The sequence below is a fragment of the Lutra lutra genome, chromosome 8 (genome assembly GCF_902655055.1).
Source record: "Lutra lutra chromosome 8, mLutLut1.2, whole genome shotgun sequence".
Taxonomy (NCBI): domain Eukaryota; kingdom Metazoa; phylum Chordata; class Mammalia; order Carnivora; family Mustelidae; genus Lutra; species Lutra lutra.
In genome coordinates this window covers 14,951,038-14,965,776 of record NC_062285.1, presented here as the reverse complement: position 1 = coordinate 14,965,776, position 14,739 = coordinate 14,951,038, and the positions used below count along the sequence as shown (strand labels likewise).

General features: G+C 36.2%; 1 protein-coding gene across 1 annotated transcript in view; it reads left to right on the top strand.

Moving 5' to 3' along the window:
• GPR158 (G protein-coupled receptor 158) overlaps positions 1-14,739 on the top strand; it is a 424,695-nt gene that overhangs the window by 281,628 nt on the left and 128,328 nt on the right. The window contains exon 5 of the mRNA XM_047741925.1: positions 337-405. Coding sequence (XP_047597881.1) covers positions 337-405 — 69 coding nt within the window. The remainder of the gene's footprint in view (positions 1-336; positions 406-14,739) is intronic.

Sequence of the window (14,739 nt, the reverse complement as noted above, 5' to 3'; positions counted from 1 at the left end):
TAGCAGGCAGAGGGAGAAGCAGGCTCCCCGCAGAGCAAGGAGCCCGATGTGGGACTCGATCCCAGGACACCGGGATCATGACCCGAGCTGAAGGCAGCTGCTTAACCAACTGAGCCACCCAGGCGTCCCCCACTACAACCTTTATAGTCAGTCTTTTTGCATGGTTCAATTAAGTTCACTTCTGAAATACTAGCCAGTTTTCATTTATTAGTTGAGGTGTTGTCACAATAGCATAAGTTCTTCCATTCTAGGAATGTTAACTAACAATAACTTTTTCTTTTTTCTTTCTTTCTTTCTTTCTTTGAAATTTTATTTATTTATTTATTTTTTTATTAGAGCATCAGGGCATCGGGCCTTATCCTCTTGGAAACCATTCTTTTTGGGTCTCTGCTGCTATACTTTCCAGTAAGTAACATAATTGAATTTTAAAAATAGCCATTTGTTTTATTTTGCTCAGGAAGTAAATTTTATGTATGTGTATGTGTATTTATATATATCTGTGTGTATGTGTATATGTTTATATAAATGTATATGTATGTATATTATAGTATATATAACTATTCATATATATATATATTACTTTTTTATATGTCTATATACAAGTTTATATGCCCATATCTATATATAATAGACATATAAAATAAAAAAGTAAAGTGGAGGTAATCATACTTTTCTTCCCAAATTTGCCAGGAGGGTTAACTGCTTAAGTGAGCTAACATAAAAAAGGCGTGCTTGATATGTATGCTTGCATATACATATGTGTATACATATAAATAAGGGTTTCCTTCTTCCCTCTCTACTTGAATCAAAACCATGAGACACGCCAACCAGTTTGTGATGAAAAATTCCGGATGGTCACGTACAAAAATAAAGTAAATAGGTGTGTGGTATTATGGCATAGATAATCCTAGTAGACTCTTCCTATCACACTAGCAACCTGTCTATAACCACAAGGTAAGTACTAATTTTCCTAATTTGATTCAGCCAATTTATATTCAGCAGTTACTGTGTGTTAAGTACTTATGCTAAACTGGGAATTTTTTGTGAGTGAGAGAAACTGGATTTCTCCTCTCAGGCAGCTTATAGTTTACAGAATGAGATGAGTCAGTACAGGCAATTACTATATAATTGAAAAAAGCCAAGAGGCTGTGGAGACTGGGTGCTGTGGAGACTCCTAGGAGAGACAACTAAGCCTAGGGAATGAAATATCACTCAACTGAGCTCTGAAAGATGAGTAGATGTTAGAGAAGAAAAAGGTAGGGCTTCCATGGCACCATGTTCTTTTTGGGTTACCTCTTACTTCACTAGCTGCTCCATTTCAGCCTTCTTTGCTGATTCTTAATCTTCTCTCCCACCTCTTACTACTTAAGTGCCTCAAGCAGCAGTCCTAGTGGAGCTTTTCTGATTCTACATTCTCCCTTGGTGATCTCATCTAGCCTCAAAGCTTAAATACTATTTAAATGCAAATACTCCCAAATTCGTATCTCCAACTTAGACCTTTCCCCTGAGCTCCAAACTCATATTCAATTACTTACTCTACAACTCATATCTGAGGGTCCACCAGAATTCCCTACCATGTTCTTAACTGAGATACTTGGTCTCCTACACCCGCAAAGTCAGTCTCCCTATCTCCACTGATGACAACCCTGTTCCACTAGTTACTCAGGCTAAAACTTGAGAGTCGTTCTTGACTTTTTTCTTTTTCTCACATCCATCAGAAACCTTCCAAAACATACCAAAAACCCAGCCACTCCCTCTACCTCATTCAGTGCTACCATCCTGGTCTAAACCACAGTCAGCCTCTTCTGGATTATTGTAATAGTCTCTCCCTGGCCTCTGTCCCTCCACACTAACCCCACCACCACGAATGATCTATTTTCAAAGTATCAGCTTGTTGTAATGCCACACCTCAAAAGACTCGAAAGGTTCACAATTCTACTTACAGTAAAATTCTTAGAATGAGCTCCAAGACCTAACAGGATTCGGATCCTGCCTCCTCCATTACCCCATTTTCTAATCTTCTTCCCCACTCAGTGTTTATAAGGTTCTTGATTTATTCAAGTCTTCTACTTCTAGAATTATATTTATTCTTAAGATAGAAATTTATTTGGATATAATCATTTAAACTTTTTCTATAAAATCATCCATGTTACTGAAGTCTAATTTACTAGTATGGAGTTATGCATGGTAATTAATAACAGAAGCAATATAATACAAAGCATCCTTATCATGCATGGGACTGTTTCCATATAAATGGCAAGTTGTGTATTGTAACTTTTCATTTTCCCCATAGAACTATCAGAAAGATGTTTAACCCAAGTTATAGGACCACCCAATTGGGAAGTAAAAGACCCAAATGACTTCACTAATCTGAGTAATAATCATCTGAATATCTGTTGTTGCAGTCACCATCATCTTTTTCCTGAACCTCTGCTATTTAAAAAATACATTTTCTATACAGTAGCCAGAGGGTATTTTAAAATACAAAATCTAATCTGTTACTACTTCTATAGCTAGCTTCCCACTGTTCTTAGAATAAAGATCAAAACCCTTGATATGGTGTATGATGTTATATATAGTGAGGTACTTGCCCACCTCCCCAGCCTCATCCAATACCACTTTTCTTCTCACTTTCTGCCCCCACCTACTCTGACCTTCTTTCAGTTCACAAATGATACATAATCTCTCTCATGGTGTATTATAATGGCTCCCCAAAAATGTCCACTGTCCTAATCCCTGGAACCTATAAATATGTTACCTTACATGGAAAATGGGACTTTGCAGATGTGATGAAATAAAGGACTTTGAGATAGAGATTATCCTGGATTATGTAGATGGGTTCAAGGGTCCTAAGTGAAAATGAGAACAGGAGAGAGAGAACCAAAGAGAAAGTATCATGAAAAAGATTGGACTGGCTCTTGCTGGCTTTGAAGATGGATGAAAGAGGCCACAAGCCAAGGGATTCAGGCAGTCTCTAGAAGCTGGAAAAGGCAAGGAAACAGATTCTTCCCAAGAACCTCCAGAAAGAACACCTTGATTTTAACTCTGTAAGATCTATTTTGAACTTCTAAATTCTGGAACTGTGAGATAATAAGTCTATATTGTTTTAAGCCACTGAGTTTGTCATAATATGTTACAGCAGCAATAAGAAATGAATACACCTGTTGATATAGGACATTTTCACATGATTTCCTTCAGAAACAGTCCTCTTATCTTCTTTCTCCCCACCATCTTACCCCTTCTTCTGCCTAACTAACAACTTGTCTGGTCATCCTTCAGATTTCTACTTAAATATCACTTTTTTAAGAGAGCTTTCTTTCCTTGAATCCCAATCAGAATCAAATTCCTTTTAGTAGTTTCTCATGGAATCCCACTCTCTTTCTTGACAACCCCCATCTCAGTTTGTAAGTGTACATTCACAAGTGCCATTATTTGATTAATGTCATTCTCCTGCACAAACTCTAGTTCTTTGAGAATAAGGAGATAATGCAGTTTTGTTTTTTTTTTTTTTGGCTCACAGTCGAGTACCTGTCACCGTAGTTGAAGCACAGTCAATATGCAGTCAGTGAATTAATGAGGTTATACTTGAATGAATTTAGACCTGTACTGCAAACTAGTGGCTACTGTCCTATTGAAGTAGCTTCCAAAGACTCTGCTTGATTGTAGAAGACTAAGATTAATGATCCTTATTAATATTACTTTATTTAGTGATAACAGGCAGTAAAACACTTCTTTTTATTTTTAAGAGTTTTTATTTATTTATTTGACAGACAGAGATCACAAGTAGGCAGAGAGGGAGGCGGAGAGAGAGAGGAGGAAGCAGGCTCCCCGCTGAGCAGAGAACGCGACGTGGGGCTCCATCTCAGACCCTGGGATCATGACCTGAGACGAAGGCATAGGTTTTAACCCACTGAGCCACCCAGGTGTCCCAGTAAAACACTTCTTAATGTTATTTTGAGATGTTAGCAAAATTTCATTTTATTTTTATTTATAAGATTCATATTTATTCAAATCAAGTGGTTATATTAATGAGCATGGGTCTAAAATCTAGGAAATATTCTTGGGGCACCTGGGTGGCTCAGTGGGTTAAGCCTCTGCCTTCGGCTCAGGTCATGGTCTCATGGTCCTGGGATCGAGCCCCGCATCCCCCGCATCGGGCTCTCTGCTCAGCAGGGAGCCTGCTTCCCTTCCTCTCTCTCTCTGCCTGCCTCTCTGCCTGCTTGTTATCTCTGTCTGTCAAATAAATGAATAAAATCTTTTAAAAAATAAATAAATAAAATAAAATAAAATCTAGGAAATATTCTTAAAGCCTCTTAAATGGATGAAGTACTCTAAAAAACAAGAATATATGAAAGAAGAGTAAGTTTTATGTTGCTAAATGTTGAAGGCAGTTTTTGAAGACCCTTTCATTGACTGGTATACAATTTTGAAAGATATCTAATGATGATGTCAGACACAGAGAAAAAAAGGGGAAAGAAATGGAAATTTAAGAGGAATGTAAAGATAGCACTTCTGCTTTGTAATTCTGATATACATGAGAGGGGGAAAAAAAACAGAAAGGAAGACTTACCAAAAAAATTCTAACAGAAACCTCATTATATTGACTTCATGCTCAATGAGCTATCTATTTTGTCTTTTATAATATATATTTTTCTGTAACTGCTTGAGATATAAATATATAGTTCCCAAATTTATACTGTGTACCTTGATTTCAAATAAGTTAGTGTTTATGCCCTGAAGACAGAAGGGGTCAGGTTAATTAATGAAGATTTGGATGGAGCATAAGATATAGGGGAAGAAAGGAGATTAAAAGATACTATTGATTGAGTCTGGTAAGGAAAATAATTTTATTTTAGATGAGAGAATGAGAGATGATGTATCAGAAATTGATAGGAAACTTTTTGCTACATAGGGTGTGTATATGTGCATGGGTACATGTGCATAAAACATTCTTGACAAGAGGAGTAAGTAATTTGATTATTGGACCAAGGCTCATTGACTTCCCTGGGTTTTGCAGAAATGAACTTTGTAACTTTTGGCTAGACTTTATGCTGCAAGGAAGATCTCTGTATTAAGTGATAAAGACGATTCCGTAAACCTAATATAGCCAAAAAGTCTAATCGTGTGATGATATAAATGTGATCTACACTTTCCTTATTTATTAAATATCTTACCAACTTTCTCTGTTCCTGGTGTGGTCCTTACCAAAATTGCTTGTGAAACTTTTATGGGGCTTATAGTTTTTTGTTGTTGTTGTTTAAAGTGTGTTTGAATAAAGGAGAATTGTTTTCAGGGCTGGGTAACTCCATGGAAGGAGGCTTTGGGTATTCACTATTCTGCTGAGTTGTTATGCAATGAGCCTTTTCTTCTTTTTATGCTGCATATTGTTGTTCAGATTTGCAAGAATTAAGGTTATTTTTGCCTTTTCTAAGCAATCTTAGACTACAGACGATTTCATAACAATGCTTATATTGGAAAGTCCAAATTAGAGATTATCATCATTGTGCAGATGAGGACAAACCAAAATCTGACTAAATTTAGCATTGTTATAATTGGATAGCAGAGACCGAAAGCATTTAAAACATTTTCTTACAGATTTTCAAAAGAGACTCATGATTTAAAGTCCATACATTTGTGAACAAATGATTAGTCTTCATAATCATCTAAAAACTTCAATATAATTTATAGAAGACAGAAAAAAAGAACTTTAAAATATCAACTAAACTATATTCTACCTGTTAAATTACATAAAATCACATTTTTATGGACTAGTAAATCATTTTACGTGATATGGAGTCTGGAAGTTCGTTTTTGACTTGACAAAACCACCAGTTTCAGTTATTTAGGTGAATTTTTTTCCTATAACCTTGATTAACTCTTTGGTTGGCTGATGAGCCTTTCTATACCCAAATGTGTATAAATAAATAAATGCTAATTTTCATGTCGTTTCCCTACTCCACCCCACACCCAAAAATAAAGAACTGCAAAATATTAGAACAGGAAGGAATATCAGACACAACTTAGTCTTTGTTCAACCTCTATTTTGCAAATGAAAGGAGAGTCTGAGAGAAACTGTAACTTTTCCAACTTCTCTCAACTAAGTAGTGAGAAAGCCAAGATTAGAATCTAGTCTCTTGACTCCTGGTCTACCACTCCTTTCATTCTATGACAGTACTTGGGATAGAGGGATGAATGTATGATTGAGATAACATTGGACAGGATAATCAGGAATGCCCATGTTCTACCCCCTTTTCAGGCACCTTTCCTCATTAGGTCTCCAAGGAAATAAAAGGCAAGAGGATAAAAGAGGGAACCAATTTAAAATACTTATTGTTTGATTGTAAGACCCAATGTAAAACTGCTGTGAGCATGCTGTTGAACCATATGATGTTTCTGATACTGAACCATTTTACTTTAAAAAATGGCTGTTTTATATTTGAACCTAACAAATAACCCTACAGACCATATCAAGTTGGTTTCAGTGGCTCAGGACCTAAGACTACTTTTTTTATTATCACCCCAAAGCCTGAAACTAAAACTCAGATTTTTTTTTTTTTTTAAATCTCTAGTGTAGAGCACACACAATTCAGAAGCAGAGGGAAAACAGGAGCATATTGTTCTGAGCACAGAGCTTATGGGAGGGAAATAAAGGACAGAGAATTGAAAGCAGGGAGGGAGAGTAAGAATGTGACCGTGAGAATATAGCTAAAGCAGCTGAGCTTTTAATCCATTATTAATATAATTATTTATTTTAAAGCTCAAGTTAACCTAAATTTGCCCAGTGAAGACCCTTTAAGCTAGCTCCTGCATTCTTTTCATATTACCTCATTATCCCAAGCACTTCCATGCATTCTAGTTCAATAGAGAGTACTTTCCCTAGCCCAGCCCTGGAATCAGCCTTTTCTCCAAGGAGCCCTGGTTCTTTTTTGGAGTGAAATGGTAGCAGTTCATCATAAGACCAATTTACTTCCACTGTGACAAACATAGGGCACAAAGTTCCCAATTTTACAACTAGGCCAGTGTTTCTCAAACCTCAGTTATCTAGGGGTTTTTGTAAGGAGATTTCTCCTCAACTCAAAGATTCCATCCTTAAAACACAGTTTTTTAAGCTGATCTAGACTGCATCTTACTTGGTGTCATTTAGATCCATTTGGATGAATCCAGAGCAAAAGGGGAAAAATAAATTGGAAGGATAGTTAAATACTCATGAGCTTAGCAGTACTGTCAAGAAAACAGTAGTGTGGGAATAGTCATTTCATGCCAAGGTAGCTCAAAGAGTATGGGAATAGAAGATTCTTTTTTTTTTTTTTTTTTTTGTAAGACTTCATTTGAGAGAGAGGGAGAGAGTGTATGTGCACATATGCTTATGTGCTTCCAAGTAGGGAGAGGAGCAGAGGGAGAGGAAGAGGATTTGCCTGCAGACTCTGTGCTAAGCATAGAACCTAGCATGGGTCTCAATTCCAAGACCCTGAGATCATGACTGAGCTGAAACCAAGAGTTGGATGTTCAACTGGCTGAGCCACCCAGGTGCCCAGGAATAGAAGACTCTTAATCCCCAAACTGCTCACTAATTTGGGGAATATTGGTTAAAATATTGAGATTAAAAGACAAAACCAGTCCACCTCCTTCAAGGGAGCTTAACGATTGTGCCACTAAGACATTGTTTCCTTTTATAGGATAGGTTAGAGGAATAGAAGAAATGGTTATAAATATCCTGGAATTCTGTGCAGTTCCATTTATCCACTTGTTCCTATATTCTTCCCTCAGCCTACCAGAGAGAAAACTGATTGTTGGTGGTTTTTACTCATAAAAGCATGGAGGCTAGCCAGTATGCATATTCCAGGGTATCTGGTTAAGAATCTTAGATCATGGGACGCCTGGGTGGCTCAGTTGGTTAAGCCGTTGGGTGGCTCAGTTGGTTAAGCCGCTGCCTTCGGCTCAGGTCATGATCCTGGGATCCTGGGATCGAGTCCCACATCGGGCTCCTTGCTCGGCAGGAAGTCTGCTTCCGCCTCTCTCTCTGCCTGCCTCTCTGCCTGCTTGTATGTACTCTCTCTCTCTGACAAATAAATAAAATTAAAAAAAAAAAAAAAGGAATCTTAGATCAGTGTGTTCTATGTCAGGAATTAAGTAATTATCTACCTTTACATGAAGGAGTTTTAATAAACTGAGAAAGCCTTAAATTATTGGGAATTTGACCCCTGGCTTTAGTTTGTCAGTGAAAAAGCAACAGTGTTTACATTTTTGCTAAAATACCAATTAGACTGTATTCCTTTTAAAAATACTATGTTGATTGTTTGAAATATAATAATTGCTATTACTTCCAAACTAGGCACAAAGAAAAAAATCATAACCAAACAACCAAAGTCCGTATCATCCAGAAATAATCACTGTATACATTTGATCATTGGAGACATCTGTCTGTGCACATTTATAAGTTGAAATAAAAAATGGATGAATAGTAGAAATCAAGATACAAATCTAAGACATCTTATAGAAAATTAATTATAATCCTTATTGTTTTAACCAAAAAACTGAAGCAAAACTAAAAATGTTACTAACTTTTAGATAAATGAATCTTCACAACAAGCATTGTTAGTTCTAATAGATCGTTATCTAAAGTTAAAAAAGACTATAAAGGGGCACCTGGGTGGCTCAGTGAGTTAAAGCCTCTGCCTTCGGCTCAGGTCATGATCCCAGGGTCCTGGGATCGAGCCCCACATCAGGCTCTCTGCTCAGCAGGGAGCCTGCTTCCTCCTCTCTCTCTGTCTGCCTCTCTGCCTACTTGTGATCTCTGTCTAATAAATAAATAAAATCTTTCAAAAAAGACTATAAAATGTTTTAAAAGTTGGGTTAATTCTTCTTCACTTAGCTATGTGTTTCAACTTTAGACAGTATCACTTGACTTCAGCTGGAACAGCTAAGAAATCAAACATAAATACATTTCCTATTGGCCCTTCCCTTTACTTTTTGATTTTTGTTAATAATTTTTGAATTGCTGGGGCATCTAGGTGGCTCAGTGGGTTAAGCCTCTGCCTTTGGCTTAGGTCATGGACTCAGGGTCCTAGGATCAAGCCCCACATTGGGCTCTCTGCTCAGTGGGGAACCTGCTTTTCCCTCTCTCTGCCTGCCTCTCTGCCTACTTGTGATCTCTCTCTCTCTGTCAGATAAATAAATAAAATCTTTTAAAAAATAATTTTTGAATTGTTAACATTCATAATGTATGTATAATATGCAATTATGAAACTATTATACACATAGTTGTTTAACCTTAAGTCTGTATTAAATAGGTTTAATATTTTCCACTAGTCTTTGTAACCTGCCTTCTTCATTCCTCAGTTCTTTATTTTGATTTGTCCCTTGATTTTCGTTAACAGATTTTTCATGAAGGAAAAAGAGTTGTATAGTTCTTGAGTTCTTATATGCTTGAGAATCTCTACTCATTGTCCTTATACATGAAGAATAATTTTTTTCATGAATAATTTAGTTGAGTATAAAAATTTCAGGACACACTTTCTATTGCTTAGAACTTTATATCTATTATCTGGATACTTTCAGCTCTTGAAATAGCCTGATTGCATTCTTCAGTCTTGAAACTAAATATTATCTTGAAATTTATCATTCTGTATTATTGTTTTTCTTAGATCATGGTGTTTCTTTTCAATATAAAGATGTAAGTCCTCTTCCGTTCCTGGAATTTAAAAAATATATTTGTTTAATTTTTTGTTTCAGGAGACAGGAATTATGTATGCATTGGATTTCTTTTCCTTCTTTATCTATAATGTTTCTAGTCATTTCTATATCTTTGCTCTTTTCTATTTTGGTTTGTGTGTTTCCATCGAGCCTTTATTCTGTGACCTTTACACTATTCTCAGGTGTGTTTATTCTGCTTGAGTCGATTCTAATATTCCTTTAACCTCTCTACTGTTTTTATTTTATTTCCATTTTCACTTTATCCCTTCTTCTCCAGCTTTCTCGGAGCAATTTTATCTCTTTCTCTGTTTTTCTTATTTCTTCTTTGATTCTAATATCTTTTTCTTTGAGCTTCTTTATGAGAGGGAACATGTTTTTTTATAATTTCTTTGAGGCCATGAGAATTATTTATTTGAACTTGTGCCAATTTTCTTGGGTAACATCACTTTTGTTGTCCATTCTTCATGTGCCCTTTTCCTCCAGTATTTAAACAAAGAGTCTGTGCTGGTTCCTTTCTGATTTCTTTTTTGTTATAATTCTTTTTTATTGCAGTAAAATATGCACAAATATAAATTAACCATTTTAATTATTTTTAATGTATAATACATTCATAGTGTTGTGCCATCATCACCACTGTTTCCAGAACTTTTCCATCATCCCCACTTAAAACTCTTCCATTGAATAATAATTTCTCATTCCTCCTTTACCCCTAGTTGTTGGTAACCTCCATTCTACTTTCTGTCTTGAATTTGCCTGTTGTCAGGTACTCATATTAAGTGGGGTTGTATGGTATTTGTCCTTTTGTATCTTGGTTATTTCACTTAACATCATGTTTTCAGGGTTCATCCATGTGGTAGCACGTGTCTGAATTTCATTCCTTTTCACAGCTGAATAATATTCCATTGTATGTATAATACCACATTCTGTTTACCATTTATCTGTGGTAGACATTTAGGTTGTTGTCTCCTTTTAACTATTGTAGATAATGTCGCTATGAACACTGGTATCTGAGTCCCATTTTCCAGTTTTTCAGGTGTATATATCCAGGAGTGAAATTGCTGGATCATATGGTAATTTAACTCTTAAGAAACTGCCAAACAGTCTTCCAATGTAGCTGCCGCAATTTAAATTCCCACCAGCAATGCACAAGGATTCCAGTTTTTCCGCATCCTTACCAACACCTGTTTTTGTGTGTATTAAAAACAAAAAAATTTAATAGCCATCCTAGTGAGTGTGAAGTAGTATCTCATTGTGGTTTTGATTCACTACTTTTCATTTTTTAAGAAAACAGTTTTTATAGGTAGCTATTTTATGAAGAACTAAGTGGATAGCAGCAGGAAGCATAGATTGACACAGGCTACTTCTTTATTTTGAAGTCACATGAAGCCACACAAATTTAGGTCATATTATAATCTGAGGCTTCGCCTTCCTCTTTTACTCACTTAAGGTCTGGTGGCCTTCCTCGGTTACTGTACCACTTAGGTCTATCAACAAAGATGATGTGTCTCCAGATCTCTCTCCAATCTGGGATGACACTGTGTTTCTTTAGGAAAATTCCCCAGTTTCCTTTCAGCCCTCCTACGACAAATATTCACTCTCCAATGAATAGATCTGTTAGAATCATACTTTTTTTTTTAAGATTTTATTTATTTATTTGACAGAGAGAGATCACAAGTAGACAGAGAAGCAGGCAGAGAGAGAGGGAAGCAGGCTCCCCGCTGAGCAGAGAGTCCGATGCGGGACTCGATCCCAGGACCGTGAGATCATGACCTGAGCCGAAGGCAGTGGCTTAACCCACTGAGCCACCCAGGCGTCCCAGAATCATACTTTTTAATTACAAGCTTTTCAAGAGTGGGACCATGTCTGCTGCATCTGCTTCCATTATAGCACATTAAAAATGTATTGAGTTTCAATATAATTCTAGCTAAAGCAATTATACACATGCACATACACCTATATAATTGTACAGCTGTAAATCTCTTCTTTATCTCTGAGTTCCTTATGGAGAGGTAGAAAAGAATCTAGATCAAAAAGAGACTTTTTTTAAAAAAAGTTTTATTTATTTATTCATGAGAGACAGAGAGAGAGATAGAGAAGCAGGGGCTGAGGGAGAAGCAAGGAGCAGAGAACCTGAGGCAGGACTCAATCCCAAGACACCAGGATCATGACCTGAGCCAAAGGCAGATGCTTAACCTTCTGAGCCACCCAGACTTTAATTCTAGCCTACACAGTCTTACATGACCTGGCCCCACTTCTACCTCTTTAACCTTGTGCTCCCCTGCTCTCTGCCTCTCTCACTCGGCGGCATCAGTACTGGTCTTGATGCTCTTCCTTGAGCAGGCTGGCAATCTATCCCACAGCCTTGACCTTGGCTGTTTCCTAGAGTAGTCTTAACCCACATATCTCCATGGCCAGCTCCCCACTCAGATATCAACTCTTCTGTGAAAGGAAGTTAAGGAACTCATTATTTTGTAATAAACAGGGAGAGGTTAATTCAAAAATTAGGACATTAAAGTGAGAATAAACCACCACAACCATAGAGAATTTCTAACAGTAGAGATGTGGAGGCAGAAATGTCACAGTTTGGCAGTAGACTAAGAACATAATAAATTACCCTGAGAATGCCTTTATAACAACAAATACGGAGATCCTGACTCTGGCAATGAGAGAGAATTTGACAGTCAGATGGTTTGAGTCAAAAGATAAGAAAACAGCAGTGCCCTAGCTAGCATATTATAGCTCTCTAGTAACAAAAGAAAGAAAGAGAGAAAGAGAAAGAGAACTAAAGAAAGAAAAAGAAAGAAAGAATGAATGAAAGAAAGGAAGAAAGACAAAAGGATAAAGTCTCAGTTCATTTCTAACTCCCTTGCTAGAGTTTATGGGGTAATGTCTTTGCCCATGAGAAAAAACACATCAGGAACTCATTCTGCCTCTTTTCCAAGTTACTATTTCTTCTCTGTTTACAAAAATGCATCTTAAATTTTCCTGCACAGACCAGGACACTAGTAGTTAACTATTTCTGAAGTTTGGTTGTTTATTTTCAATTAATAAAAAGACCAACAAATTTATATTTTAGGTTTAAGGTATTATTTATGAACGTGTGATTTTAGAGAACTTTAATGGTCTCTCAAAATATCCTCAGAATTGTTAGACATTTATATTAACAAACTACAAATACCATGATGTCCAGGTTTATCTCTGTGGTCTTATACATGAAAAATTTGACAGAAGAAAGTAAAAGATATCATTAAAGATGTTTAAGAGATAATTCATAAAATAGTCACAAACAGAATAGAAGTTGTGAAAGAATTGAAATTGGCCATGTACCTTTAAAAATAGTTTCCTCTTCAAAGCTATTAGAGGAAAAAATCATGAAGACTTGTATGAAAGGGCAGCAAGTATTCTGTTAAAAGTGACAAGAAGATGACGTTTTGACAAGGCAAATCATACCTTGAATGTCAGGGACGACACAATGTCACTAGGGAGTCGCAATACAGTGAAATGGATTTATTACTTAAAGAAAATAGCAAAAGAGATGTAATCCCTACATAGAATCATATTAACAAAAATCCAACATCAGAGTATCCTGAGCCTGGTATAAGTGTGATTGAAGAAAGCATTTGGACCTATAGCTTAAATTAGAAAGGTCAATGTGAACTTCTGGGCTAAAGGACAGATTGCTTTCCTAGAATGTATTGGAAAACTGTGTTAATTTTTATATTTCAGTTATACATTTACCTAAAAGCTGTGATTATTATATACAAATATCTCTTCACATTATAATTTTTGTAATATGAAGAAAATAGATTAGTTGTATATTGTGAAAATATAATCATTATTGATAGACCTTTAGGAATACTTAATATAAATTATTTAAAGGAAATGTAATTTATGATTAGTTGTATAAAAATCTCCATGACTTGTCTGTTCTTGAGTATTCAAAGTGAGGTTTATTTTGAATGCCATCTCCAGACTTCAGCAATAATATAAATATGATTAATTGAAATAGAGACATGTTCAGATGACTATCTGATCCAAACTTACTTTCAATTTAACTTTGATTTTCTTCATTCTTCACACTTTCATTTCTATACGAGAGTGTCTCCTTTTCATCATACTTACAGAAATGTGGAATAAAATGCTTGCCCTGCTCTGTGGTCTTGTCCTCCTCACACATCAGTCATGCTGTCCTGTTGTTCATTGTGAAGAGGATATCAGAGCCTTTGCTGATCATATGGGTTTCTCTCAAAACAGTTGCACATTTTGCCTTCTGATGTAAAGCACAGCATTTCATCAGATGCTCTGAAATAAAAGAGAATCTAAAAAAAGAAGAGGTCAAGTGTATTTGACAAATGCTCCTACTTAGGGAGTCACAGCGAACACTTCTGGTTAAAGGCTTTGACGTTTGCAATAAAGGAATGCATTTAAAACTGAGCCATTTCTCTATCTTACTTGATTTCATTATATCCTTTTCCACATAATACCTATTATATAACTTATCATTGTAAAATTAATAAATCTATAATAGTTGCCTTAAAGAATACATACCAAAAAATCTCATCATGCTGTTTGATTCCATTTATACAGAGTTTGAAATTGTGTGTCTGTGTGTCTGTGTATATAATGCAAGCATATGAGGTGAACCTTAAGAAAGCAGGAAAATGGCAAACACAAAATTCAGGATGATGGTTGCCTGAGACAGAGGGGAAGAGCATGGGATCAAGGAGAAAGAAGGGCATAAAGGAAGCTTGTATGAATAGTAATATTCTCTTTCTTAAACAGAGTGGTAGATAAATGGTTATGGATATTTATTGTATCTTTATATAAAAATCATCATAATAGATAGATAGATAGACAGACAGACGTGTTGTAAAGGTTGGAGGTTCAGAAGATGAAAAGGATCCAGCAAAGGAGACTGGGAATGATCTAGCAGGGAAGTAGGAGTAGGATCAGTTGAATTCATTCAAACATATTGTGTTTCAAGAAGGAGAGAGAAGAGAGGGGGTAACTCCTTCAGATGCTGCTGATTTGTCTTCTAAGATGAGG